General features: G+C 47.7%; 1 protein-coding gene across 4 annotated transcripts; it reads right to left on the bottom strand.

Moving 5' to 3' along the window:
* Positions 1–1,182: 1,182 nt before the first annotated feature.
* On the bottom strand, positions 1,183–24,855 carry RFX5 (regulatory factor X5). Of its 4 annotated transcripts, none has more exons than XM_081840975.1 (12): positions 24,619–24,855; positions 23,870–24,056; positions 23,159–23,230; positions 16,585–16,722; positions 15,343–15,376; positions 12,490–12,572; positions 10,248–10,367; positions 9,251–9,367; positions 8,877–8,958; positions 8,194–8,392; positions 6,598–6,692; positions 1,183–3,828 (listed from the first exon to the last, which is right to left on the bottom strand). In XM_081840975.1, the coding sequence occupies exons 4-12, from the start codon at positions 16,707–16,709 to the stop codon at positions 2,575–2,577; spliced, it is 2,109 nt and encodes a 702-aa protein (XP_081697101.1). In that variant the 5' UTR covers positions 16,710–16,722; positions 23,159–23,230; positions 23,870–24,056; positions 24,619–24,855; the 3' UTR covers positions 1,183–2,574. The 4 variants fall into 4 exon arrangements, with proteins under 4 accessions (XP_081697101.1, XP_081697099.1, XP_081697100.1 ...); XM_081840973.1 differs by having other exon boundaries at positions 23,163–23,230; XM_081840974.1 differs by lacking the exon at positions 23,870–24,056.
* Between the last annotated feature and the right edge of the window lie 397 nt (positions 24,856–25,252).

Here is a 25,252-nt window from a genome sequence, read left to right as displayed (position 1 = left end):
CACTAGGGTTCCCAGGCTGATTCCTGAGCCAGATGTGGAGGCAGCCAGTCCACCTGCCAGACTTTTAGAAGACATCTGAAGGCAGCCCTGTTTAGGGAAGGTTGTAATGTTTAATAGACTATTGTATTTTAATATTCTGTTGGAAGCCGCCCAGAGTGGCCGGGGTATAAATAAATAAATTGTTGTTGTTGTTGAATTGTTTAGTCGTGTCTGATGCTTCGTGACCCCCTGGACCAGAGCACGCCAGGCACTCCTGTCTTCCATGTTGTATTTTAATCTTGTTTTTAAGTTGCATTTTAATCAATTGTTTTTATACCTGATGTTAGCCGCCCTGAGCCCAGTCTTGGCTGGGGAGGGCGGAGTATAAATAAAATTTATTGTTGTTGTGTTGTTGTTTAGTCGTGTCTGGACCAGAGCACGCCCTGGCCCTCCTGTCTTCCACTGCCTCCTGCAGTTTGGTCAAACTCATGCTGGTAGCTTCGAGAACACTGTCCCACCATCTCATCCTCTGTCGTCCCCTTCTCCTTGTGCCCTCCATCTTTCCCAACATCAGGGTCTTTTCCAGGGAGTCTTCTCTTCTCATGAGGTGGCCAAAGTCTTGGAGCCTCAGCTTCAGGACCTGTCCTTCCAGTGAGCACTCAGGGCTGATTTCCTTCAGAATGGAGAGGTTTGATCTTCTTGCAGTTCATGGGACTCTCAAGAGTCTCCTCCAGCACCAGAATTCAATCAGAAGATCGGCGGTTCGAATCCCCGTGACGGGGTGAGCTCCCGTTGCTTGGTCCCTGCTCCTGCCAACCTAGCAGTTCGAAAGCACGTCAAAGTGCAAGTAGATAAATAGGTACCACTCCGGCGGGAATGTAAACGGTGTTTCCGTGCGCTGCTCTGGTTCGCTAGAAGCGGCTTAGTCCTGCTGGCCACATGACCCGGAAGCTGTACACCGGCTCCCTCGGCCAAGAAAGCGAGATGAGCACCGCAACCCGAGTCAGCCACGACTGGACCTAATGGTCAGAGGTCCCTTTACTTTATCTTAACTCCAAGCAACTTGCGCCAAATAATAAGTAACAAAGAACTAAGCTCACACTACTCATCCCAGGAATTCTGGAAGTGTAGTTTCTTAAGGGAGTTGGGAATCGTAGCTCCGTGAGGGGTAAACTACAGCTCCCACGTGTCTTTTTATGGGGGGGGGGGAAGGAGGTACTTTCAAAACATTTGAAACAGGCTTCTTGTCAGCAGCAGTTGAGGTCTTCTCACCAAAAATTATTTATTTTTTTAAACCACCTTTCATCCGAAGATCAGAGGATGCTTTGCAAAATAGAAACACAAAAATACTTAATATCGTGACAAACAAAAACAGCAACCTCCTTCCCGGTTTAAAAAGCCACAGCTTGTTTAATCCCAGTATCCAAGAGGCACAGGATTTTATACAATTGTGTTCTGTTCAGCATGGACCCACAAAAAAAATATGGGATTTAAGTTAGGCCTATCCAATGATTTCAAAGGGTCTTACTCAAGAGTAGAACTAACCCACCAGGTCCAGAACGGCGGAGGCAATGAAACAACTTTTAACAAAACATATACAACCATTTTTATTTTAAAAAATTAATGTGCATATGGTTTCTTCGGTATTTATAATGGAAACAAGAGGCGGGAAAGGTGTACTCAGAAGAGGCGAGTAACAACTCACACAAGTAACAAAAAAAGGAGCAAATACAGGTATTAACTTTTTTTAAACTGCCCCCAGGTCAACGGACTCTCTGGGAGAGAGACTAGGGGATATGAGGGCACCACTGGCCTGTGGACAGGCTACGACTCCTGCTCTCCCTGACCACTAGGCCTGCTGGCTGCTGGGAGTCGGGAGTCCAGCAACATCTGGAGGGACACCCCCCTTGCCCCACCAATGTCCCCAAGCTGGAAATGGAGAGGGGAGAACAACAAAACTCTTTGGGATGTTGGCTGCAAGGTGATTGTCTCTAAAGTTCAGAGTAGAAGGGTTTTTTTGGGGGGGGTTTCAGGGTCAGGATCCGCACTCAGAACGCAACACTATTTCGCCCCCTTTGGACTGAGAAAGATTTGTGCAGAGATTCCAAACGGGAGAGGACTCCCCTCTCCCTGCCCAGCCCTTTGAAGTCCCAAGGAGAGCGATGGGGAGCGATTGGTGTCGGGGGGGGGGTGTCCCATAAATACGCCCCCATTCCCATATGTGGCCTGCCTAAATGACCTCCGCAAGAACCTTTCCATTCCTGACATTTTCACTCCCCTTATCAGAGTGCATTGGGCCGCTTGGGCTTTTGAGAAAAAGGTTTGGGTGTGTGGTGGCAGCTGGTGGGCCAGGAAGCAGGGAGCTGAACAGTAGGTGGCGCCAGAGCCCATGTCAGGCAACTTCTCAGCCACATAGCCTTGCAAGGTGGCCAAGGAAGAGGCATGACAGAAAGTCGCTTTTGCAAGCTCACATTGCCGTGTATTTCCCCCCCTACACGCGTGCATTAAATTAGGAAAAGCAAGCGGAACCAGGGTGCCTTTGCGCAGGAGAGCTTGGCATTGGGAGACGCACACCAGAGCAGGGGTGGGGCTATGTTATCGGCTGGGGGCCTGCGCCGATGTCCCTGGCGGACTCGCTGTCTCTGCTGCCTTCCCCTGGTCCACACTGACCCTGTGCAAGTTTACAGACGAGGGCCGCAAGCCGCAGGCCTCCAAGCGACTCTTGGCAGGTGGCGGGGCAACTTTGCGCATGGAAAGATCAGTGGGTTGGAGTTCACCTTCTGAGGAGCTCTCGCTCTCCGGATCCTCCCAGTCCCTCGCGACGGTGATTCTGGTACCAATCCCCGGCGCTCCGGCACCTTCAGCAAACTGCGGGGGCTCCCCTGAGCCACTTCCTGTCTCTTTGGAGCCACTTCCTGTCTCTTTGGAGCCACTTCCTGTCTCCCTCCAGTCACTTCCTGTCTCTTTCACGACGACAGGCATGGCGGACCTCCGGCCCCTGATGACGCTCACCTGGGTGGGCAGGACAGCGGTTTTTGGGGCAGGGCTGACAATGAGGCTGCCGGCCCGGGAAGGGCCCTCTTCGCCCGTCTCCTGGGGGAACGGGCTCTTGGGCTTCCCGACGTGGACCACCTCCACCTCCGCGCTCTCGTCCCGAGACCCTGAGCGGGAGGACGGGCGGGCAGCCTGGTCACCGTAACCCACAGTCACGACGATGATATCCGAGTCCTCCTCGGCGCTGGGCGCTCCCTCCTTGTCAGTGCTCTTCTCGAGCGAAGGGGGGTCCGCCTTCTTGCGCGGCCGACCCCGCTTCCTCTTTGCCGTCGCCTCCCCGGGTGCTTCCGCGGGCCGCTTGGCAGGGGGCTTGGCTCTCTGCGGGTCCTGGGGACTCCGCTGAGCCTCGCAGCCATTCACCCCTCCGCTGGCAGGGGTGCTCTTGTGCTTCAGCGGGATCTCGGCCACGGGCGGCACCGCCATGTTGATGACGGGCATCATGTTGATTACCGGCACGGCGCTCGGAGGGCTGACCACGCCAGCCGGCCCGTTCACCGTGGGGGCCAACAGAGTGGAGGGCCCTGGCCCCATGGAGAGAGCCATCTTGACCGTCCCTCCCGAGGCAGTCAGCTTGGGCGCCAAGACGGCGGGGGCCGGGTGCATGGCCGCCACCCCCGGAGACACCACCAGCCGGTCCCCGGGTTGGACCTGGACGCGGGGCAGCAGCAGCGGTAGCCGAGCCACCAAGGCGTTGATCTGCGGGCTGCTGGCGGGCTTTGCCGGGGCGTCCGGCGGCTTCTTGGCCTCGCTCCGCGGAGCTGCGGCTGAGTGCTTGGCGGTGATTTCCGCTTTGGCCTGAGGAGAGGAAAGGACGAGAGAAACGTTGGGTTCAGCTGCCCTTTGGCCCTCGGCCGAGCCCAAACCCAGGGATGAGCCACAAGGAGGGGAGATAAAATGGGTCAGGTGGGGCTGCAAAAATCGAGATTCCTGCCCAAATTGGGGGTGTGGTTCCCCCTCACAAAGCTGAATTTTGACTTTTGAATCTCTGTGCCCCACCTGACACCACACCTGGGTCTTTAGACTTCTTCTAGTGGGGTGTTGTGCATTTCCCAGACCAGAGGCAGATGGCACCAGATAACACCTTAGGGGCCGTTTTGGGCACGGTGGGAACATGATGCTGAACTGGTCCAACTAAAAGGCCTTTCTGAGGTGCTTACATAAGCTCAGTTCTGCATCCAGGGCAGCTGTTTACCAGCTCCATCTGGTACACAGGATGAGACCCTCCCTGCCCGCAGACTGCCTCGCCAAAGTGGCGCATGCTCTAGTTATCTCCCGCTTGGACTACTGCAATGCGCTCTATGTGGGGCTACCTTTGAAGGTGACCCGGAAACTGCAATTAATCCAGAATGCGGCAGCTAGACTGGGGACTGGGAGCGGCTGCCGAGACCACATAACACTGGTCTTGAAAGACCTACACTGGGACTTCCGGGTTGGCGCCATCGCCGAATGGCGGACTCCCTCCGAGATCCGGAGGGAGCCTGCTCGGCAGGGGCTGGGTCCTACCGCGCCGGCGACGCGGGGACCCTCAAAAACCATGGGCGCTGAAACCCATGGACATGGTGACTTGGCGGGCACCGTTTGCGCCCCCCCGACCCGCGAAGGAGCCTTTTTAAAGGCTACAGAGCGGGGGACGGGGGGGTGGTGTGGTGCTATGAGTCCTCCGCTTCCCCTGCCGAGCGAAGCCGCATGCCATTTGACAGAGAGCGCTGACTTCTTCTATTGAAAATTTGGACTTAAAAGAACAACCCGTGAGTAATTGGGAAATCGGATTTAAAAGAAAAAAAAATTATTTTTTTTAAATTTGGAACGAGCAGGGGAGGTGCAAAAAGGAAGTCCGTCTACCCCCTGTTGTAGAGGATTTAAAGCAAGGATTTGACAACTAAGATCAAGAACTATTTTATATTGATAAAGTTATTAATTTCACGATGGAAAATTATAAGACTGTGCTGGAGGAGAAAAGTGGAACGTGTGAGCTAAAACGTAACCCCCCCCCGGGAACCGGGAGCGATCCGTGAGAGCACCTGGCGAGGAGAAATAGAAGCTTTGACAGCTGTCAAAGGAGCTGTCAAAGTTGAAGAATAAAGAGAACTTTGTTACGAGGACTTTGCCGGTTATATTTGTTACAATTTGGATATAAATTGTTGAAAACAAGGGATAACAAGTTACTTTGACTGTTGGGTGTGATCTGGAAGGAAACTGAGTTACCATAATCCCTCTAGAGGGGCTTTGGGACACTACAAGTATTGCTGTACGCATGGAATTGAACAGGACTTTTTATCTCCTGGGAAAACTGCAGAAATGGAACATTATTTTGTCTACAGAGGTCTCTACACTAAAGGAGACAATAGATCTATCTATTGAAGAATGGAAGGGACTTGACGTAAGGTTTTGTTCCTAACAAACAAAGCCTCTGTAGAGGAACTAGAAGCTTTTGGAATTAGAACATTTTTGCAGTGGAGCAGGAAAAGAAACCAGAGGAAAGTGAGGAAAGAGAACAACAAGAATTGGACAAAGCTGGAAGTTGGAACATTTGGGAGATTCAGATTTAAAAGGTCTAAAGAAATAAAATTGGAGTTTTATTCTTAAATATAGAGATCTGGATGGAAAAAATGGACCTTCTTGAGACAGAGTCCTTCCAAGATTGGATGTTCGAAATTAAAGACGACCAAAAAGATGGCAAAGACTATTAAAAAGACGGCAAAGTGGAGTTGTGAGGGATTTGGGCCTAGACGTGGGATCTCCAGGACGACAGCAGACATTGATGGACATTGGGGAACATAACCGGGAAAGGGGGGAGGGAAATTTGGAATCCAAAGGGTGTAAAATTATATTTTGTTCTTTACTTTTTATATTTTATTCTGTTCTGCATATTAAAGAGGGGAACTCGTGGAAGGGAACAGGGGTCGATTTTAGGGGATAAAAAAAAAATATTTTTAACATTGGGTCAATGATAATAAGCTTAAAATTTGGGGTAAGAACCTGCTGAATTCATCTGAAGGAATTGGAATACAAGAGGGGGTGGGGTGGGGAAGTCCTGGAAAGATGCTAATGAAAATAAGGTTTAAAAGTAAATGTTCTATTTTTTTTTTCTTTTCTGTTATATTTGGAAATTTTCAATAAATATTATTTTAAAAAAAAGAAAGAAAGACCTACACTGGCTCCCAGTACGTTTCCAAGCACAATTCAAAGTGTTGGTACTGACCTTGAAAGCCCTAAACGGCCTCGGTCCAGTATATCTGAAGGAGCGTCTCCACTCCCATCATTCAGCCCTGACACTGAGGTCCAGCTCCAACGGCCTTCTGGCGGTTCCCTCACTGCGAGAAGTGAGGCTACAGGGAACCAGGCACAGGGCCTTCTCGGTGGTGGCGCCCTCCCTGTGGAACGCCCTCCCACCAGATGTCAAGGGGATAAACCACAGACCTTCCAGAGACATCTGAAGGCAGCCCTGTATTGGGAAGCTTTTATACAGGAAGGCGCCCAGAGTAGCTAGGGCAAAGCAGTCAGATGGGCGAGGTATAAGTAATAAAGTGTTGTTGTTGTTGTTGTTGTTGTTACTACTACTACCTGGGTCTGCTTATTGTCTGAACTCTCCAGGCCTTCTGGCTCATTTTTCTTCATGGTTTGGGGTGGCCGTTTGTCACGGTGGTTCTCGGTAATTTCTGCAACCAGAAAAGATTTAGATCAAGAGACCTTTCTCTGTACAAAGCTTCCAGTTACAAAAAAAGTTAAAGAAAAAGTGGAGAAATCACTGGGGGATAGGAACACAGATGGTCCATCTAACTTACCGTATTTTTCGCCCTATAGGGCGCACCGGCCCATAGGGCGCACCTAGTTTTTTGGGGGAGGGGAATAAAGAAAAAAAAATTATTTCCCCCCCAGGCGCGGGGCGCACCGACCCCAGCCCCCAGAACAAGCTGCTATCCGCAAGCCTTGGGAGCCCGGCAGGAACTCCTGCGGGCTCCCGAGGGTTGCACAGAGCTTCCTGAAGTCTGGAGAGCGAGAGGGATCGGTGCGCACCGACCCCTCTCGCTCTCCAGGCTTCAGCGAAAGCCTGCATTCGCCCCATAGGACGCACACACATTTCCCCTTCATTTTTGGAGGGGGAAAAGTGAGTCCTATAGGGCGAAAAATACGGTAGTATTATCTACACTGGCCGGCAGCAGCTGCTCCCCAGGGTTTCAGGCAGGAGCCACACCCAGCCCTGTCTGAAGATGCCAACAGAGGATTGAACCAGGGACCTTCTGCATGCAAAGCAAACACTCTACCCCTGCGCTGGCTGTAAACACAAAGCAAGATTCTAGTCCTCAGGGTTTTGACCGATTTAACTCAGGAGCTGCTCGACTGCGTCACCGATCTAACTCAGCGTCATCTGCAGACTGACAGAGGCTTTCTCAGGGGCCAAATTGGACCCCCAAGAGTGGCCCGCGATCCAGAAGTTCCCCACCTGCTTTATCTCGTAAGTCAAGAGGTTTCTATTTTGTATTCCAACATGGGCATCACTCTCATCTACACTCGCAGGCCGCTTAGAAGCCTGCGGCAATTTACAAATTAAATTATATCAACAAGAAAGCAATCTTCAAATACCGTATGTTCCGGTGTACAAGACGACTTTTTATCCCTGGAAAATCACCCCAAAAGTCGGGGGTTGTCTTATACACGCTGGGAAGGAGAGGGAGCCAGTGAGCAGAGGCATCGTTCCTCCTCCCTCCCCACAGAAGGGGACACGGAAAGTCCTTCTGAGCACGGCACTCACCCGCCCACCCACCAAAAGCCTCGGGCTGCTGCTGCTGCGACGGCAGCGGAGGGGCGCGCGCTCTGCCCCGGCGGTGCTCAAACTCTCTAACTCTAAAATTGAACAGCAAAAGTTGGGGGTTGTCTTATACGCCCAGTTGCCCAATACGCCAGAATCTACAGTATCTCAAGGACTGAAGAGGGAGCGAGCTTGTTTTCTCCTGCTCCCGAGGGCGGGACTCGAACCAGCGGCTTCAAGTGGCAAGGAAGGAGCCTCCGACTAAACATGAGGAAGACCTTTCTGACAGCAAGAGCCATTTGACAGTGGGACAGAGTCCCAGGAAAGGTGGTGGACTCTATGAAGAACCCGTCGGGCCGCGCGATGGAGGCGCCAGGAGCGGAGGCGGGCGTGAGGGAGGGGCCTCCCACCTGAGACCACCATGGCCATGATGAGGTCGACGTGGGGCGAACGGGAGCTGATGATGTGTTGCTGGATGAGGAACTGGGCCACCTCCACAATGTTGTTGAAGGAGCGCTTGAGGATCTTCTCGGCCCAGTCGCAGGTCAAGGCGCAGGCCGCTTCCATCACCTCGTCGCTGTAGGACTGGAACACCTCTGGCCGCTCTGGCTGCAAGAGAGGAAGAACAGGAAGAGTGAGGAACGCAAGGCACCATTTTCCCACATACCGTCAAAAGCATATCTGAAGCACCGCTTTGGGCCCAGATATTCCATGCTTCTGCCATTCCGCTATTGCACAACGCAGCCTCCATCTTGAGCTCAGAAGGCTTTATTTACAGTCATACCTCGGGTTATAGACACTTCGGGTTACGTGATTTTGGGTTGTGCACCACGCCGAACCCGAAAGTACCAGAACTGGTTACTTCCGGATTTCGGCGCATGCGCTGCGGATTGCGAACACTGCGAGTTGCGAACATGCCTCCCGCACGGATCACATTCGCAACCCGAGCGCCCACTGCATTGGTGTTTCAGAAGACTCGCGCGCTGCTCAAAAGACCTCAAAACAGTTTACCAAAAAAGACATAAGAAGAACCAGCAAGAAAAAAACAACAGACACACGCAAGAGAATAATGAGTCAACAACCAGGGCCTTACCGACTCCGTCTCTTTCAGATCCAGGCTGGGAAGTGGCGGCATGTTCACCACAGTCTTCCTCCGTATCCCGCTGTAGCAATACGTGGGGGGGGGCAGAATTAAGGAGGAAACTTAAAAGGCTCCATTTCTATTGCACACATCCATTTATTTCATGCCTGGGAAGGCTCAAAGGTGTTTGGGGGTACCCTTGGCGGAAAGGATCTGCACTGCACCTGTTTTTTGTTTGGAGGTACCAGTTTTGTGAAGGTGGGACATACAGCTGGGCCCAACACGCCTGTGTTTGGGGAGCGTGAGACAGACCTCTGCAGCCTTTCACTGACCTCACTGCCGCCCACACCGCCTGGCGACTTTTTACACACACAAAAAAAGGATATTTCGACTGCCCGCGACCCCCCAGCCTCCTCGCTTTGATGTTCGGGAAGATTTCCCGGATGATCTTGCCGAAGTTGGCCGCGCTCAGAGAGCGGCTGCAAAGGTTATCGCAGTAGCGCCTGCCAGGGGAAGGACAAAAAGGAAAGGCGGTTTATGTGTCAGTTGCATTTAGATCCCATCTTCTTCCTTTCCCCTCAAAGCGGCATTTACGGTTCCCTCCCCTCCTCGTTCGATCCCCACAACAACCCTGTGAGGCAGGTTAGGCTGAGAAGTCACCCCCAGGGAGCTTCGTGTGGCCGAACAGGGATTTGAACCCTGGTCTCTCCCGACACTCTAACCACTACACCACCGCTGCCTCGCTTATGGTTTACATGCTGTCTCCAAAAATGTTTACACATCGCTTGGGAAGACAGGCAAACTAATTCCAGAAAACTGGAAGAAGCAAAGATCACCAGTGTTGAAGCAATGATTCTTCAACATCAACTTCGTTGGACTGGTCATGTTGTGCGGATGCCTGATGATCGTCTTCCAAAGCAACTACTCTATTCCGAACTTAAAAATGGAAAGTGTAATGCTGGTGGTTAACAAAAGAGGTTTAAAGACTCTCTCAAGGCAAATCTAAAAAAAATGTAGTATAAACACTGACAACTGGGAAACACTGGCCTGTGAGCGCCCCAGTTGGAAAACAGCCTTTACCAAAGGTGTCATGGGCTTTGAAGACACTCGAACTCAGGACGCAAGGGAGAAATGTGCTAAGAGGAAGGCACGCTGGGCAAATCCACACCGTGATCAACTCCCCCCGGAAAGTAATGTCCCCACTGTGGAAGGATGTGTGGATCCAGAATTGGCCTCCACAGTCACTTATGGACTCACTGTTAAAACCATGTTTATGGAAGACAATCTCACTCGGCTACGAGGGATCGCCAAAGAAGAAGAAGAGGCAACCTCCCCACCCTGCAGAGACCCCTCTGGTTCCTGTCCTTCAGATCCAGAACTCACTTGTAAGCATCAAAAACGTCTTGTTTTGGCAAGCAGGTGTCCGGGTATTCCTCCAGGTGATTCCGGATCCACGTGCAAGCATGCATGTGCTCAGCTGAACTCAGAGAAGTCAGGTCCAGGCTGGAGGCCCCGAGAAAGGAAAATAAATAAATAATAATAATAATAATAATAATAATGATAATGATAATAGGCACAGGTTAATTCTGTGTCCAGGGCAGCTGTTTACCAGCTCCATCTGGTACGCAGGCTGAGACCCTATCTGCCTGTGGACTGCCTCGCCAGAGTAGTGCATGCTCTAGTTATCTCCTGCTTGGACTATTGCAATGTGCTCTACGTGGGGCTACCTTTGAAGGTGACCCGGAAACTGCAATTAATCCAGAATGCGGCAGCTAGACTGGTGACTGGGAGCAGCCGCCGGGACCACATAACACTGGTTCTGAGAGATCTGCATTGGCTCCAAGTACGTTTCCGAGCACAATTCAAAGTGTTGGTGCTGACCTTTCAAGCCCTAAATGGCCTCGGTCCTGTATATCTGAAGGAGCGTCTCCACCCCCATCATTCAGCCCGGACACTGAGGTCCAGCTCCGAGGGCCTTCTGGTGGTTCCCTCACTGCGAGAAGTGAGGTTACAGGGAACCAGGCAGAGGGCCTTCTTGGTAGTGGCTCCCACCCTGTGGAACGCCCTACCACCTGATGTCAAGGAAATAAGCAGCTATCCTATCTTTAAAAGACATCTGAAGGCAGCCCTGTTTAAGGACCTTTTTAATATTTAATGCTGTATTGTTTTTAACATGTGATTGTGAGCCGCCCAGAGTGGCTGGGGAAACTCAGCCAGATGGGCGGGGTATAAATAAATCTCGGGGTGGTTACAGCATAAAAGCACAATATAAAAACACAAACCACATAATGAAAACAAAAACCCAATACAGTGGTATCTCGGTTGTCAACAGTAATCTGCTCCAGAAGGTTGTTCAACTTCTGAAATGTTCGACAACCAAGGCGCAAAGGGTGGCAGGCAATTTCAACGGAGAAAATGGAAAAACACGCATTCGAAAACGGAAGCATTTACTTCCGGACTTTCGGTGTTTGAAAACTGAAACTTTGGCTTTTGAGATGCTCGAAAACCGAGGTTGCACTGTAATCCCCCCTTCCCCTGGTTTTGGGAAAATGTGTGTAAATTCAGCACCTTCTTCCTTTTCCCAGCACACAGAGTCCCTGGGGGAACACCTGACATCTTTCGAACCCTGCCCCTCTCGCAGTCAAAGCCTGCCTCGGGAACCATGAGGTCCACCAACTTGAATTTCAACGGCGGTTCCAAGGATGGATTCTCAGGCCTACACCTCACACATTCCTGCATCCTCCGGATCCATAAGGACTAGAAACCTGCCCTTTGGTTTTTAAATTCCACGGCGGCACTTTGCTGAATTTTTGGCCTAGCTGGAAGTCTCACTGGTTCGGATAAGTCAGGGGTCAGCAAACTTCTTCAGCAGGGGGCCAGTCCACTGTCCCTCAGACCTTGTGGGGGCCGGACTATATTTTGAAGGGGGGAAAAATGAATAAATTCCTATGCCCCACAAATAACCCAGTCTTTTTTATTTAAGTGTTTAATTAAGTGTTAATTAGGAAGATTAAAGTTTTTTTGTATATAAATTTGCTTTTTCTTCTTTCTTCCTTCTGTATTTTCTTAATTGTTCTTTCATTTTCTTTTTGTAGTATGAGATTGTAAATTCTTTGTTTCAGTGTATAATTTAAATTAATAAAGATTTAAAACAACAACAACAACAAATAACCCGGAGATGCATTTTAAATAAAAGCACACATTCTACTCATGTAAAAATAGGCTGATTCCCAGACTGTCCACGGGCCAAATTTAGAAGGCAATTGGGCCGGATCCGGCCCCCAGGCCTTAGTTTGCCTACTCATGGGTTAAGTTGTAGGGTGCAGGCTGCCAACAGAGTGAGGCCCTAAGGTGCTGTGTAGGGTCCACCTCTGCCTACAATAGTTTGCTTCCAAGTTTCATTCCTACACTCGTTTAGGTGGGCAATGAGGGCAGGCCCAGAATTATATCTCCCATGGGGCTGGTTTCGCTCGGAGGCTGCCAGTTGCTGACTCCTAGATGATTTTTTAAATTTTATTTTAAAGAAAGCAGCTTTCTGATTTCCTTGCCTTTCCACCACAGCGTTTCCAGTATATACAAAGTAGGAAATGAACAAGATTTGGGAAACAAGGCCGCGATCACTCACTTTTTCTCTCCTGAACTTGGGCCAGAAGGGAGTTGGAGGTAGAGATACAGCTTGGCGTGGTCAGTAAACCTCTGGACATCTTGCTGTGTTCATAGAATGGGGAGAGAGAGACAAGTGAAATGAAAACTGCCAAGAAGTAAACACAAGCCATGTTTTGTGATCAGCTGTTGCGACAATGCACAGCTTTGCACCGGACACCTCAAGGACTTCCGCTCCCTATAGGAACCGACCCGGGCCCAGCAATCATCATCTGAGGCCCTTCTCCAGGTGCCCCTTCCATTATTAATTATTATTATTATTATTATTATTATTATTTGAATTCTTTATTAAACATATTTCACAAAATTATACAGCAATATATTATATTACAATTTGTATGCCATACCACAGAAAAATTAAAAATACATTTTTTAAAAAAAAGACCTAAAATAGACTTCCAATTGTTCTAAAAAAAAAAAACCTAAATTACACTTGTTATATTTTACACAGTATCCTATTAATATATCATTTTCTTAAATCTTTTTGATAACGTGAAAAAAACTCATTAAATTTAGATATATTGTCTCTACAACGCAAGAGTCATTCAAAATCTGCCAGGTGGTTTCTGCTGTCACAAGTAGGTTTTCAAGTACTCCTTGAATATACCATATTTTTTGCTCTATAAGACTCACTTTTTCCCTCCTAAAAAGGAAGGGGGAATGTGTGTGCGTCTTATGGAGCGAATGCAGGCTGCGCAGGTATCCCAGAAACCAGAACAGCAAGAGGGATTGCTGCTTTCACTGCGCAGCGATCCCTCTTGCTGTTCTGGCTTCTGAGATTCAGAATATTTTTTTCTTGTTTTCCTCCTCCAAAAACTAGGCGCGTCTTATGGTCTGGCGCGTCTTATGGAGCGAAAAATATGGGATCCATTCATGGTTTGGTTTTTGCGTTGAATTCCCTCTTACCCTCCAGGTGCCCCTTCCATGGGGGGATCTGGAGGGCGGCGACATGAGAACGGGGCCTTTTCAGTGGTAGCTCCCTGCTTGTCGAACGTTTTCCCCAGGGAGGCTTAACTGGCGCCACCATCGCTACTTATCGTTAGGCACCAGGCAAAAAAGCATTTCTTTTCCACCGGGCCTTTGGCTTTTAATTATCTGTGGCCCCTGCAGCACAATGGGTCAGCACATCTGGCCCTTAACCGGAAGGTTGGTGGTTCGAGCCCACCCAGGGACAGGATTCCTGCAATTGCAGGGAGTCCCTTCCAGCTCTGCAGTTCTATTATTCTGTCCCTTCCAGTGGGTGGGATGTTTCATTCCTGCCTTTAGAAGCATGAATGGGTTTTCACCCTTCCTCCTGCTTTCATTTTATGCTGCGTAAATGATCCACCGCTAAATCGTGTCAATGACATGCTTTGGAATACACCTGGTGTTTGCCCTCCACCCACTGACGTTTGCCCTCCAATTTTTCGGAGCATCCTTTCTGGTTAAATGTCCTCTTCCCCTGCCAATAGCCTCTTCCACTGCCTGAGCTTCCTTTCCCAGAAAAAAAGACAGGTAAATAAGGTTATCTGCCCACCAGTCTCCATTCCTCTTCTTCATTTTATTCCTTTCACCTAGAGACACTCGCCAGAAACTCCTCCACTCATCAATTCTTTATTTAAAGGTCCGACCTGAGCATATTCCACTCCGGAACGTGCCAAGTCCCACTTTCTCCTTATTTTAGGGCTTCTAACTTGCTTCTGGAGGGACCCGTGTGGCGCTGTGGGTTAAACCACAGAGCCTAGGGCTTGCCGATCAGAAGGTCGGTGGTTCGAATCCCCGCGACGGGGTGAGCTCCTGTTGCTCAGTCCCAGCCCCTGCCAACCTAGCAGTTCGAAAGCACGTCAAAGTGCAAGTAGATAAATAGGTACCACTCTGGCGGGAAGGTAAACGGCGTTTCCGTGCGCTGCTCTGGTTCGCCAGAAGCGGCTTAGTCATGCTGGCCACATGACCCGGAAGCTGTACGCCGGCTCCCTCAGCCAATAAAGCAAGATGAGCGCCGCAACCCCAGAATCATCAACGACTGGACCTAATGGTCAGGGGTCTCTTTACCTTTACTAACTTGCTTCTAGCTATGTTTTTGTAGTTAGCTTCTTATAGTAACCCTCTAAAACATCGGTCAGAGCCCACAGGTGAGTCGCGAGGCTACAGTGGACAGGACATGGCAAATTTTATTGCTGCCACATTCAACTCCAGCCAAGGCTCAACCAGACCCAAAGAGTAACCCATGCCAAGTGTGCTAGGATACAGTCTTCTGCCGAGACACCCGTTCTATCAATTCCCACGAATGCTGCAAAAACGGAATGAGAAAGGCACGAACCATTTTTCTTACAAGATACAGATTTCTGGCCAACCATTTTTTCAACAGCTCCTCAACCTTTCGGCTAAAACTGCTGCTTGTCATTGAGGAGTAATGCTAATTTTAGTAAGTGCCGCTTTAGGATTAATGATGTGCACTGCTAGCAGTGCTGAGAATAAATCGGAAAGGGGGGGAGGGGAAATGTGGACGTGGACCCCAGGTTGCAGGCTGGCAGCCAGTCTTGGGTCCAGACCAGGTGATGATCACTGCACTATAAGAATATCAGAAGCGCTGCGTCAGGCAAAAGCTGCCCAGCATCCTATTCTGATAGAGGCTTATCAGATGCCTCTTTGGAAACTGCCAAGGCGACTCTCCCAGTCTGTGTTCCCAGCAGCTGGTATTCTGCCTCCGACACTGAAGGGAGAACTCAGCCCATATTTACCCAAAGCGCAATTCATCGGCCACATATTGTATGAACAGGTGCGTGTTACTTTAGTTCCCCCAGCTGCTTTTGAAGTGCCCCATCCAGCCACTCACCAGTATGTAGTCGATTTTGCACTGAACAGACTTCCTGTAAGAAGAAAACCATGTGTTACTCTCTTGATTTTTTTCAGCTCCCTTCACCCTCTAGGACAGGCACCCCCAAACTCCAGACGTTTTGGGACTACAGTTCCCATCATTCCTGACCAGTGGTCCTGTTAGCTAGGGATGATGGGAGTTGTAGTCCCAAGACACCTGGAGGGCCGAGTTGGGCGTGCCTGCTCTAGGACATGTGCAGGCAACCTCAGGATAATAATAATAATAATAATAATAATAATAATAATAATAATAATAATAAATTTTTATTTATACCCCGCCCTTCCTGGTTCAAAAACTGGGCTCAGGACGGCTAACAACAAATTTAAAACACTTAATTGTAAAAGCAGCCTAAAAACACAGTATAAAAACATGAATAACAATAAAATTGAAAGTACAGAAATCAATTTAGGGGAAATCCATCTAATAAGCATTAGATAAATCACCAAGGCTAGCTGGCTGAATTAGTCCTACTTGGGCCAGCGAGGAGACCAGGGGAGAATTAGCTGTGGATCAGGAGTCAAACAGGTCTCTCTCTCTCTCTCTGTTGCTTGTTCAGGGTACTGAGAGTGGTTAAGAGACCCCGTTCCGCTCAGGGATGGATCGCTAAACCCCTCCAAGAGTGGTCGGCCTGTGACAGGGAACAGAAGTCTCGTTGCCACCACTCTCAGCACCCTGAACAAACTACACTTCTTTGGGGGAAACTGTGACTATTTAAAGAGGCATGGGGCTGCTTTAAACATACCATTCTTATTCAGGGGGGAAATATATATTTATTCATTCACAAAATTAAGATAACGCCTGATTGTAAAATAAACCTCGAAGCGGTTCACAAAAGAAAACGGTGACGTTACCAGTGAAAAACTGCAGTTTAAAATGACTCTTTCTAAACATCCAGAATTAATTAAAACCAGCAATAAGCTGGAAACCAGATTAAAACGCGTGCCAACTTTCTACATGTCTAGATGCAGGCTGTGCCTAAGCAAAGATGTTTCTAGCAGGGGTCTAAAAAAGGACAGAGATGGGTCAATAGGCGGGGAGTTCCAAAGTGCTGCCACACTAAAAGATATGATTTATTGCAAATAGGGAAATGGTATGTCTGGTGCAAAGGGGGCCTAAGAAGGAAGGAAGGAAGGAGGGAAGGAAAGAAAGAAAGAGAAGGGAGAGAAGGAAGGGGAAAGGAATAAGAAGCGTTGCCCTTACGAAATAGTTCCTCTCAGTTTCTGTAGCAAGGTACTTGACTCCACGGAGACACCCTGCGGATCCGCCTCTAAGCTTTCGCTCACGTTTTCCGCGATCTTCGTATAAAGTCCGTTGTCGTCCGCCATGGCACCCGGTTCCCTGGTTCAAAGAGAGAAAGAGGACCCCAACGCCTTAGTCCAGGGCGGTGTGCGTCTGCACATGGCGCATGCCCACCATCCCGGGGGAAAACAACCCTGTCACAGTGTCAGATTTACGTAAAAGCTAAACAAGCTATAGCTTGGGGTCCCACTCTCTTGGGGGCCCCCAAAAAATGTAAAGGAAAAAAACACCTGGATGTACATTTCCAAAATATAAGAGAAAAAAACAAATAAAATAAAACCTACATACAGGAAGAGTGTTTTGTGTTGTGTAGGCTCCTAGGATGTAAGTCATGGGCCCGCCTGCTCCCTAAAATATCACTGGTTTGCTCCTTTCTATATATAGGGTGCCTACATTCTGCATGGACTGGTTGCAGGGCAACACGTGCAAATGGCTTGAGATACCTATTAGGTCCATCAATTACCATATGGCATATACAGTGGTGCCCCGCAAGACGAATGCCTCGCAAGATGGAAAACCCGCTAGACGAAAGGGTTTTCCGTTTTGGAGGTGCTTCGCAAGACGAATTTCCTATGGGCTTGCTTCGCAAGACGAAAATGTCTTGCGAGTTCCTGCGGTTTTTTTTACCTCCCCCCCCCCTTTTTCTAAGCCGCTAAGCCGCTTATCTGCTTATCCGCTAAGCCGCTTATCAGTTGATCCGCTAAGCCGCTTATCAGCTGATTCACTAAGCCGCTTATCAGCTGATCCGCTAAGCCGCTAATAGCGCTAAGCCGCTAATGGGCTTGCTTCGCAAGACGAAAAAACCGCAAGACGAAGAGACTTGCGGAACGGATTCTTTTCGTCTTGCGAGGCACCACTGTATTCAACCCAAAAACAGCGGCAATTTGCTGTTGACAAAGGACAGCTGGACATATAAATGGCCCCATTACCTTCAGTAGCTTAGGGCCTCATCAAACCTAAATCCGGCCCTGACCCTGTGTTACACCCAGGGCTGGTCCTACTCAAGAGTAGACCCACTGAAATGAACAGTAACTTAAGTTCATTTATTTCGATGCCTCTGCTGGGAGCAGAACTGAATGGGATACAACGCTCTGGTCAGATCTCACAGCCTCATTTGCTTGGATTGACTATTTGGTGTGTTCAAACGGCAACTGGTAAATCACGGCGTGTAAATTCTGGTCTCCATGTTAAGACTTCACTCCCTTTGCAGAAATGGAAATTGAACTGGACTTCTTTGGAGTGATAGGGACAGCCCCTGCATTATTGTCCCTACTCAGAGGACAACCATTCGAAATTCGATAGACCTATGTTAGTAAAGTGAGAGCTGGACCATCAAGAAGGCTGATCGCCGAAGAATGGATGCTTTTGAATTCTGGTGCTGGAGGAGACTCTTGAGAGTCCCATGGACTGCAAGAAGATCAAACCTCTCCATTCTTAGGGAAATCAGCCCTGAGTGCTCACTGGAAGGACAGATCCTGAAGCTGAGGCTCCAAGACTTTGGCCACCTCATGAGAAGAGAAGACTCTGTGGAAAAGACCCTGATGTTGGGAAAGATGGAGGGCGCAAGGAGAAGGGGACGACGAAGGATGAGATGGTGGGACAGTGTTCTCGAAGCTACCAGCATGAGTCTGACCAAACTGCTGGAGGCAATGGAAGACAGGAGTGCCTGGCGTGCTCTGGTCCAGGGGGTCACGAAGAGGCGGACACGACTAAACAACTAAACAACAACAACAACAACAACAACAACGTTAGTAAAGGTAAAGGGTAAAGGGACCCCTGACCATTAAGTCCAGTCGCAGACGACTCTGGGGTTGCGGCGCTCATCTCGCTTTACTGGCTGAGGGAGCTGGCGTACAGCTTCCAGGTCATGTGGCCAGCAGGACTAAGCCGCTTCTGGCGAACTAGAGCAGCGCACGGAAACGCCATTTACCTTCCCGCTGGAGTGGTACCTATTTATCTACTTGCACTTTGACGTGCTTTCGAACTGCTAGGTGGGCAGGAGCAGGGACCAAGCAACGGGAGCTCACCCCGTCGCGGGGATTCGAATCGCCGACCTTCTGATCAGCAAGTCCTAGGCACTGTGGTTTAACCCACAGCGCCACCCGCATCCCCAAACCTATGTTAGTCGTGTCCGTTTATCTTAAAGGGTGTCTTTCTGAGCAGAGCCGATTTCTGCATGTTGTATGGATGCTAAAAGCCGCAGGAGCAAGTCTGGCTGGGGATTTCCCGGTCAGTTATAATAATAATAATAATAATTTATTATTTATACCCCACCCATCTGGCTGAGTTTCCCCAGCCACTCTGGGCGGCTCCCAATCAGTATTAAAAACAATACAGCAATACATATTAAAAACATCCCTGAACAGGGCTGCCTTAAGATGTCTTCTGAACGTCAGGTAATTCTTTATCTCTTTGACATCTGATGGGAGGGCGTTCCACAGGGCGGGCGCCACTACCGAGAAGGCCCTCTGTCTGGTTCCCTGTAGCCTCACTTCTCGCAGTGAGGGAACCGCCAGAAGGCCCTCGGCGCTGGATCTCAGTGTCCGGGCTGAACGATGGGGGTGGAGACACTCCTTCAGGTATACAGGACCGAGGCCGTTTAGGGCTTTAAAGGTCAGCACCAACACTTTGAATCGTGCTTGGAAACGTACTGGGAGCCAATGCAGATCTCTCAGAACCGGTGTTATGTGGTCCCGGCGGCCACTCCCAGTCAAGCCTAACCCTCTGAGGTTGCCCCAATGGAAGAAGTAAGGAGCCAAATTACGGATCGGTTACAGTATCGTCGAATATATGACACGTTTAAATTAGATTTTTAAAAATGAGTTTCCGGATCAAAGCTCAGAATTTGAAAGAGAACTATTATGGAATAAGGATAAAATATTGTCAGAAATGTATAGCTTATTATTAGAATGGGAAACAAAAGATGAGTTAGTCAAAGTTTCAGTGACACACTAGGCAATGGATATAGGGCATAACATAGACCTAACCCTCTGGGAGAAACTCTGAAAGAATGTTTCAAAATTTACATGTTATACTTTGAAAGAGAATTATATGAAAATGATACACAGATGGTATTTAACCACAAGTAGGTTGGTTAAGATGTACAAAGTAGGATCAGATCTGCGTTGGAAAGGCAGAGAAACGGAAGGAAAATTTTTTCACATGTGGTAGACATGGGAAAAGGTTGAAGGCTATTGGGAAATGACATACAATGAGTTAAAAAAACATGTTTAAAACAACAATTCCCCCCTAAAAAACCTGAGGAGTTTTTGTTAGGAATAGCTCAGTCTGAAGATCCCAGTTGTCAGAAAAAGTTATTTATGTACGCAACCACAGCGGCTCGAATTTTGCTAGCCCAAAGATCGAAAGGGAGTGAGATCCCTCGTTAGGAAGATTGGCAAATTAAGATGGTAGAATTTGCAGAGGAAGCCGGTTTAATTTACAGAACAAGAGAGCAAGAAGAATCTTCATTCGAAGAGAAGTGCTGAATATTTAGAAAATAACTTTGTACAACTGAAACCGCTGGTAGCGTTTAGATAAACTCAACAGTATGATAAATATTTGAAGGATATAAAATGGAAAAACGAATAGATTGGTTATAATAAAATATGCAGGAAAGTTAAATAAGTAAAATAAACCATGAAAGAGGAAGGAAGTCAATTGTTACATGTAAAATTTTGTGATGTATAAACTGAAAAAACAATAAAAATTGTTATATATATAAAAAAATAACCTTTAGAGGTTGCAACAAGAGGAAATTCGGCTGAAAAAGCAAGCACCCAGCAACACGATCACTCCTGAATTTGTCCCATCCTCTTTTCAAGGCACCCAAGCTGGCGGTCCTCACTTCCCCTAGTGGCAGTGAGTTCCGCAGTTTCTTCCACGCTTTCAAAAGCTGCCTGTCTTCCATCCATCCTGTGGACCTCAGAGAAGATTCCTCTTCTTCTTCCCACCCCCAACGCCTCTGAAACAAATTCAGACTCATCTCCCCGGAGATATTATTTCTTCTCCGCCGCTCCTTTCACACCTCCTTCTAACCTTCACCTGAACTGCAAACTCTTCCAAGGTCCATGCCCTTGTGAGAGAATCCTGCCTAGCAACAGAGAGCTCCTCCACTTTGGGAGGCTGAGATTGGTCCGAAACCATGGCAACAGCAAGACGAGCAAGTCCACTGACTGAACACTGGCCGGGGGGAGAAAAAAGAAGCTTTTAAAGTAAAAAAATAATAAACAGGAGTCAAAGCACACCCTCGACCTGAAACAACAACAACAACCCGTTTTTCCAAAGCACAGAATACCATCTTCCCGGAGGGAAGCAGCCCTGCAAAGTCCATGGATGAAAAACACGCAACAGCACCTGCCAGGGCGCCACAGCCTCTTGTGAACTTGCTCAAACTCAGCCATTTCTTACCCTTTTCACCCCAAATTCAGCAGGGGCCGTCCTCAATCCTTCCTCCCCTACGCTGCCACGTCCCAAGCCGTTGCGCTGAAACGTTTCGGAACTATAAGCCGTCAAACCTGCTCTCCCTCACACACTATTTCTCATTACAGTGGACGCTGCAGGTTGTGAACGTTATCCGTGCAGTCAAATGCGGAAGAAGATTGGAAGAAATTTAAAATCTACTTACAGAAATATTGCAAAATTTTTGAATGTTGATGACATTGAAATGAAATGAAGGGGTTCTAGTAATAAGGCAAAATGTAAGATTGGAGTGATAATAGATGAAAATTTGAAGCTATAATATGTGAGGAAAAATAATTAAGGATAAACTAACAGGATATGAATTTGCTGAACCAATTTTTAATTGGAATACAAAAAAGGGAGGCGTGAGGAAGTCAGGAAAATAAGTTAACTAAAGAGGAGAAATCAAAAAGAGGGATTTTTGTTTTTTGTTCTTTCCTATGTTAAATGTTTGTATTTTTGTATTTTTGCATTTTTGTGTTTATGTATTTTTCTTGTTTTTTTATTTGTTGTTTTATAACCCTGTTATTGTTAAAACTTAATAAAATATTATATATCTAAAAAAAGTTCACGTTCACAACCGGCACGTTCACAACCCGCAGCGCCACATCTGCGCATGCATGGGTTGCGATTTGGCGCCTCTGCACATGCGGAAAGCGCGATTTAGCGCTTCTGCGCAACCGCCGAAACCCAGAAGTAACCCGCTGTATTTCTGGGTTTCGGTGGGTCCGTAACTCGAAAAAAACACAACCTGAAGCGTCTGGAACCCAAGGTATGACTGTACAGTCAAAACTCATGTTACATATGCTTCAGTGTGAGCGTTTTCAGGTTGTGTCCCGGAAGTACCAGAAAGGGTTACTTCTGGGTTTTGCCGCTCGCGCATGCGCAGACGCCCAAAATGACGTCACATGCATGCGCAGAAGCGGCAAATCGCGACCCGCAGGCTGCGTTCTGCTCATGTTGCGAACGGGCCTCCGGAATGGATCCTGTTCGCAACCAGAGGTACCCCTGCATTATGGTGGGATGTGATCCTGTTCGGGCTCCCTTAAGCGTGACACTATAATTCTCTTTTAAAAAATAATAATAATTAAGTTTAAAGACTATCTACAGAAACAGTGTAAAATTTATGAATGTTAAAATGATGTTGGATTAAAAATAAGTGGCATTAGCGATAATGTTAGAAAGAGTATGCAAAAATGAATTTGATGGATATAAATATTTGAGTTGTGATATGTTAAGTTATAAAGTTAAAGATGATAAATTGAAAGAGGGTAAGGATTTGCTGACTTGATTATGTAAACGGGAATACAAGAAGGGGAGGTGTGAGGAGGTCAAGGAAATAGGGTAATGAACTTTGAAGTTAGGAAAGTAATAATGAACTTTTTTCTTTTTTCTTCTTAATTTTGTCTATGCTCGGTTTTTTGTATTTTCTATTTTTCCGTTTTGTGTTTTTGTGTTTTGTTGTGATTTTGTAAAATCTTAATAAATATTAAAATAAAAAAATAAAAAAATAATAATTAGATTCCACATCAACCCGAAAGCCAGCTCTTTTGCAACTTGATATGAATATCTGGGCACTCTGTGCATGATCAAAGGCACTCATCTCTTGACAGTGGCACCACAGTATTCAGAGTAGAGCCCGGGTGATTTAAACCTGTAATCTCTTTGGGGCAGGGAACTTTCTCCTGACCACCCCTGTACGTTGCTAATATGTAAACAAGTTAACAGTAATTTCAGTTGAAAGTCCTGTCTGGCTCTTGTCAAACCGCCCATCATAGTTAAGTTGCCAACTCTTTTTGGCAAACCAAAGCCTTTAACAACAAACAGAAACTCACCAGCTGCTTTGCCAGAGAGATCTGGACTCATAAATTTAAACCACATCGCCCCAAAAGAATCATGGGAACTGTAGTTTACTCCCCAGAGAGTTACAATGCCCAACACCCTTCGCAAACTACAGTTCCCGGGATTCTCAGGTGTGACCCTGAAGCCGGCAGTCGCACACATCAAGCCTTACCTACCTCACAGGCTTGTTGTGACGATAAAATGGAGAGGGGACGACAGCAACATGTATGCCACCTTCAGTTCCCTGAGGAAAAGAGACATATGCACATAAGTTAATACATTCAATTAAAAAAAATATTACTTTTTATCTTACGAGTTTATTTTAAAGGTTTTTTCATTCTTCATTTCTGCCGGTCAGCCGACAAAGACACCTGCGGCAATGAACAATGGGTTAAATTCAATTTTCAAACAAATGTAAGCTCCTTGGGGGCAGAGACCTGTGCCCACCATTAAAGGCATGTGTGGGGAGAGAAAGCTGGGGACTGTTTTAAGCGTTGAACATGTTGAAATCAACCTTTCATGCTCTGGATTGATCGCAGAAGGCCAGCCACCCCCTCAGCGTACATTTTAGACGTTAAAGATCAGGCTTTTAATTTTAATTTCCTGCATCCCACGCCAAGCTGACTCAGAAGTTCGGCTAAGCACCCTCGTGTCAGGTTTTCAGCAGCTGTGCAAATCTAGACATGACGATGAAATAGCTGCTGTTCGCCACCGTACCCTACCTATTATTTTGGTTTTTTAGCAACTTCCAAAAGGGTTCCAGGCAGAGCTCATGTGAAGGGCTGCTGGGTGCTTTTTATAAATATACAAAATATATCACTGATAGACAATCTGTCTCAGCTGACGGTACATTTCTGCCTTTGGGGGGGGTGGATTAACTCACCAAGATTGCTACTCCAATTGGATCCCCTCTGTTGGATCCAGACTAAAATCTAAACACCCCATAATAAACACACACATTCCTTGGGTGTGGAAAACTGAAGTTTATCTCCTCCATTCCCCAGAGGCGGGTGATCATCCTAGCAGCTGCACCACGTATTTAAATTCCAGGAGGAGGGAAATTCGAATTCCTGCAGTGAGAATGTGGGAAACCTCCTTTTGCAAAGAGAAAGAGAGAGATTGGGTCAACCTTTTTTTGTTGCTTGAGATCACACAAACCACCTCTTCTTCCCAATCCTCCTACCCTTAGAAGGAAACCCTTATTTTTCAGGAATCTTCCCTGCATAGCTGCCAACTTTTCCCTTTTTTTAAAAAAAAGGGAAATTCCCTTATTCCCAATAGGATTCCTTGCAAGAAAAGGGGAAAGTTGCCAGCTATGCTCCCCTGCTTCTAAAATGCATGCATCTCAAGCCAAAAACTCGCCATGAAAAACAACAACAACACAGGCGCCTTTTTGCAAAGTTCCTCCATCAGCCCAGATGCATTTTAAGGGATCTGCCTTGATCCATGCCCTCTTTTTGGAAACAGATCTCCCTTGAACACACCCAATTCGATCCGTTTCCTTAACCCAGAAAACTCCCAGAATTGCAAACTCTTAACCCCCCCACCCCAACCTTGCTCTCTCTCTCTCTATATATATAAATATATATATAAATTTATTTATTTGGGGAGAAAGGGTGAAATGGAACTTACCTTTTATTTCAGGCTGAGATTCCTCTTCCTGCAGCTTTTTAAGATCCGGGCCGCGTTTTGCAAAAAGGGAAGGCTCAGAAAAAACTCAGCAGCTGCAAACATCGCTGCTCCAAAACCCAAACTTCTCCCTGCCCCAAAGAGTTAATGGATTCCTCCCCCCCCAAAAAAACCCCCACACCAATTAATAATATTTCCTGGATCTTTTAGGACCCCCTTTTCCCCAATGCGGATTTCCTACTCCGCTTGCAAAAAAGGATCCAGCCCTCTTGCAGTTTTACGCGGCGCCTCTGAGCCCTTGCGAAAATAAAAGGGAAAAAGAAACTAGCAGCCGCGGGGGGCGGGGGGCAGAGGAGCGGGTGGGCGGGGCCGGCGGGGTTTTCTTTTTCTCTGATTGGCCCGCGCGCCTCTGGTCTGCCCGGATACGGCGCTTTTCTTTAATGCAAATGGCTGCCGCGTGGTTTTCTCGCTTTCCACCCGGATACAGCTCGGGCTCGGCACCGGATTGGCCAGCGGGGTCGGGAAGTCTGCCTAGCAACGGGCTTCTGGTTGGTGCGAGCTCTGCCCGTTCAGGAGCGGGCGAGGAAAAGGGGCGCCTTTATATTTATATTTAATTTATTTTTTCTCTCCTTTTTTT

This window comes from Podarcis erhardii, assembly GCF_964252035.2.
Source record: "Podarcis erhardii genome assembly, chromosome: 15".
Classification (NCBI taxonomy): Eukaryota; Metazoa; Chordata; class Lepidosauria; order Squamata; family Lacertidae; genus Podarcis; species Podarcis erhardii.
The sequence above is the reverse complement of the archived record's forward strand: the minus strand, read 5'-3'. Positions and strand labels throughout refer to the sequence as shown.

What these genes read in the sequence shown, in the direction of transcription:
- RFX5 (XM_081840975.1), bottom strand. Translation starts at nt 16,709, where the DNA reads ATGGCGGACGACAACGGACTTTATACGAAGATCGCGGAAAACGTGAGC. An exon ending in GCAAAATCGACTACATACTG is followed by an intron (nt 12,573 to 15,342) that starts GTGAGTGGCTGG and finishes CTATGAACACAG; the next exon opens with CAAGATGTCCAGAGGTTTAC. An exon ending in CAGACAATAAGCAGACCCAG is followed by an intron (nt 3,829 to 6,597) that starts GTAGTAGTAGTA and finishes TCCTCTCCTCAG; the next exon opens with GCCAAAGCGGAAATCACCGC.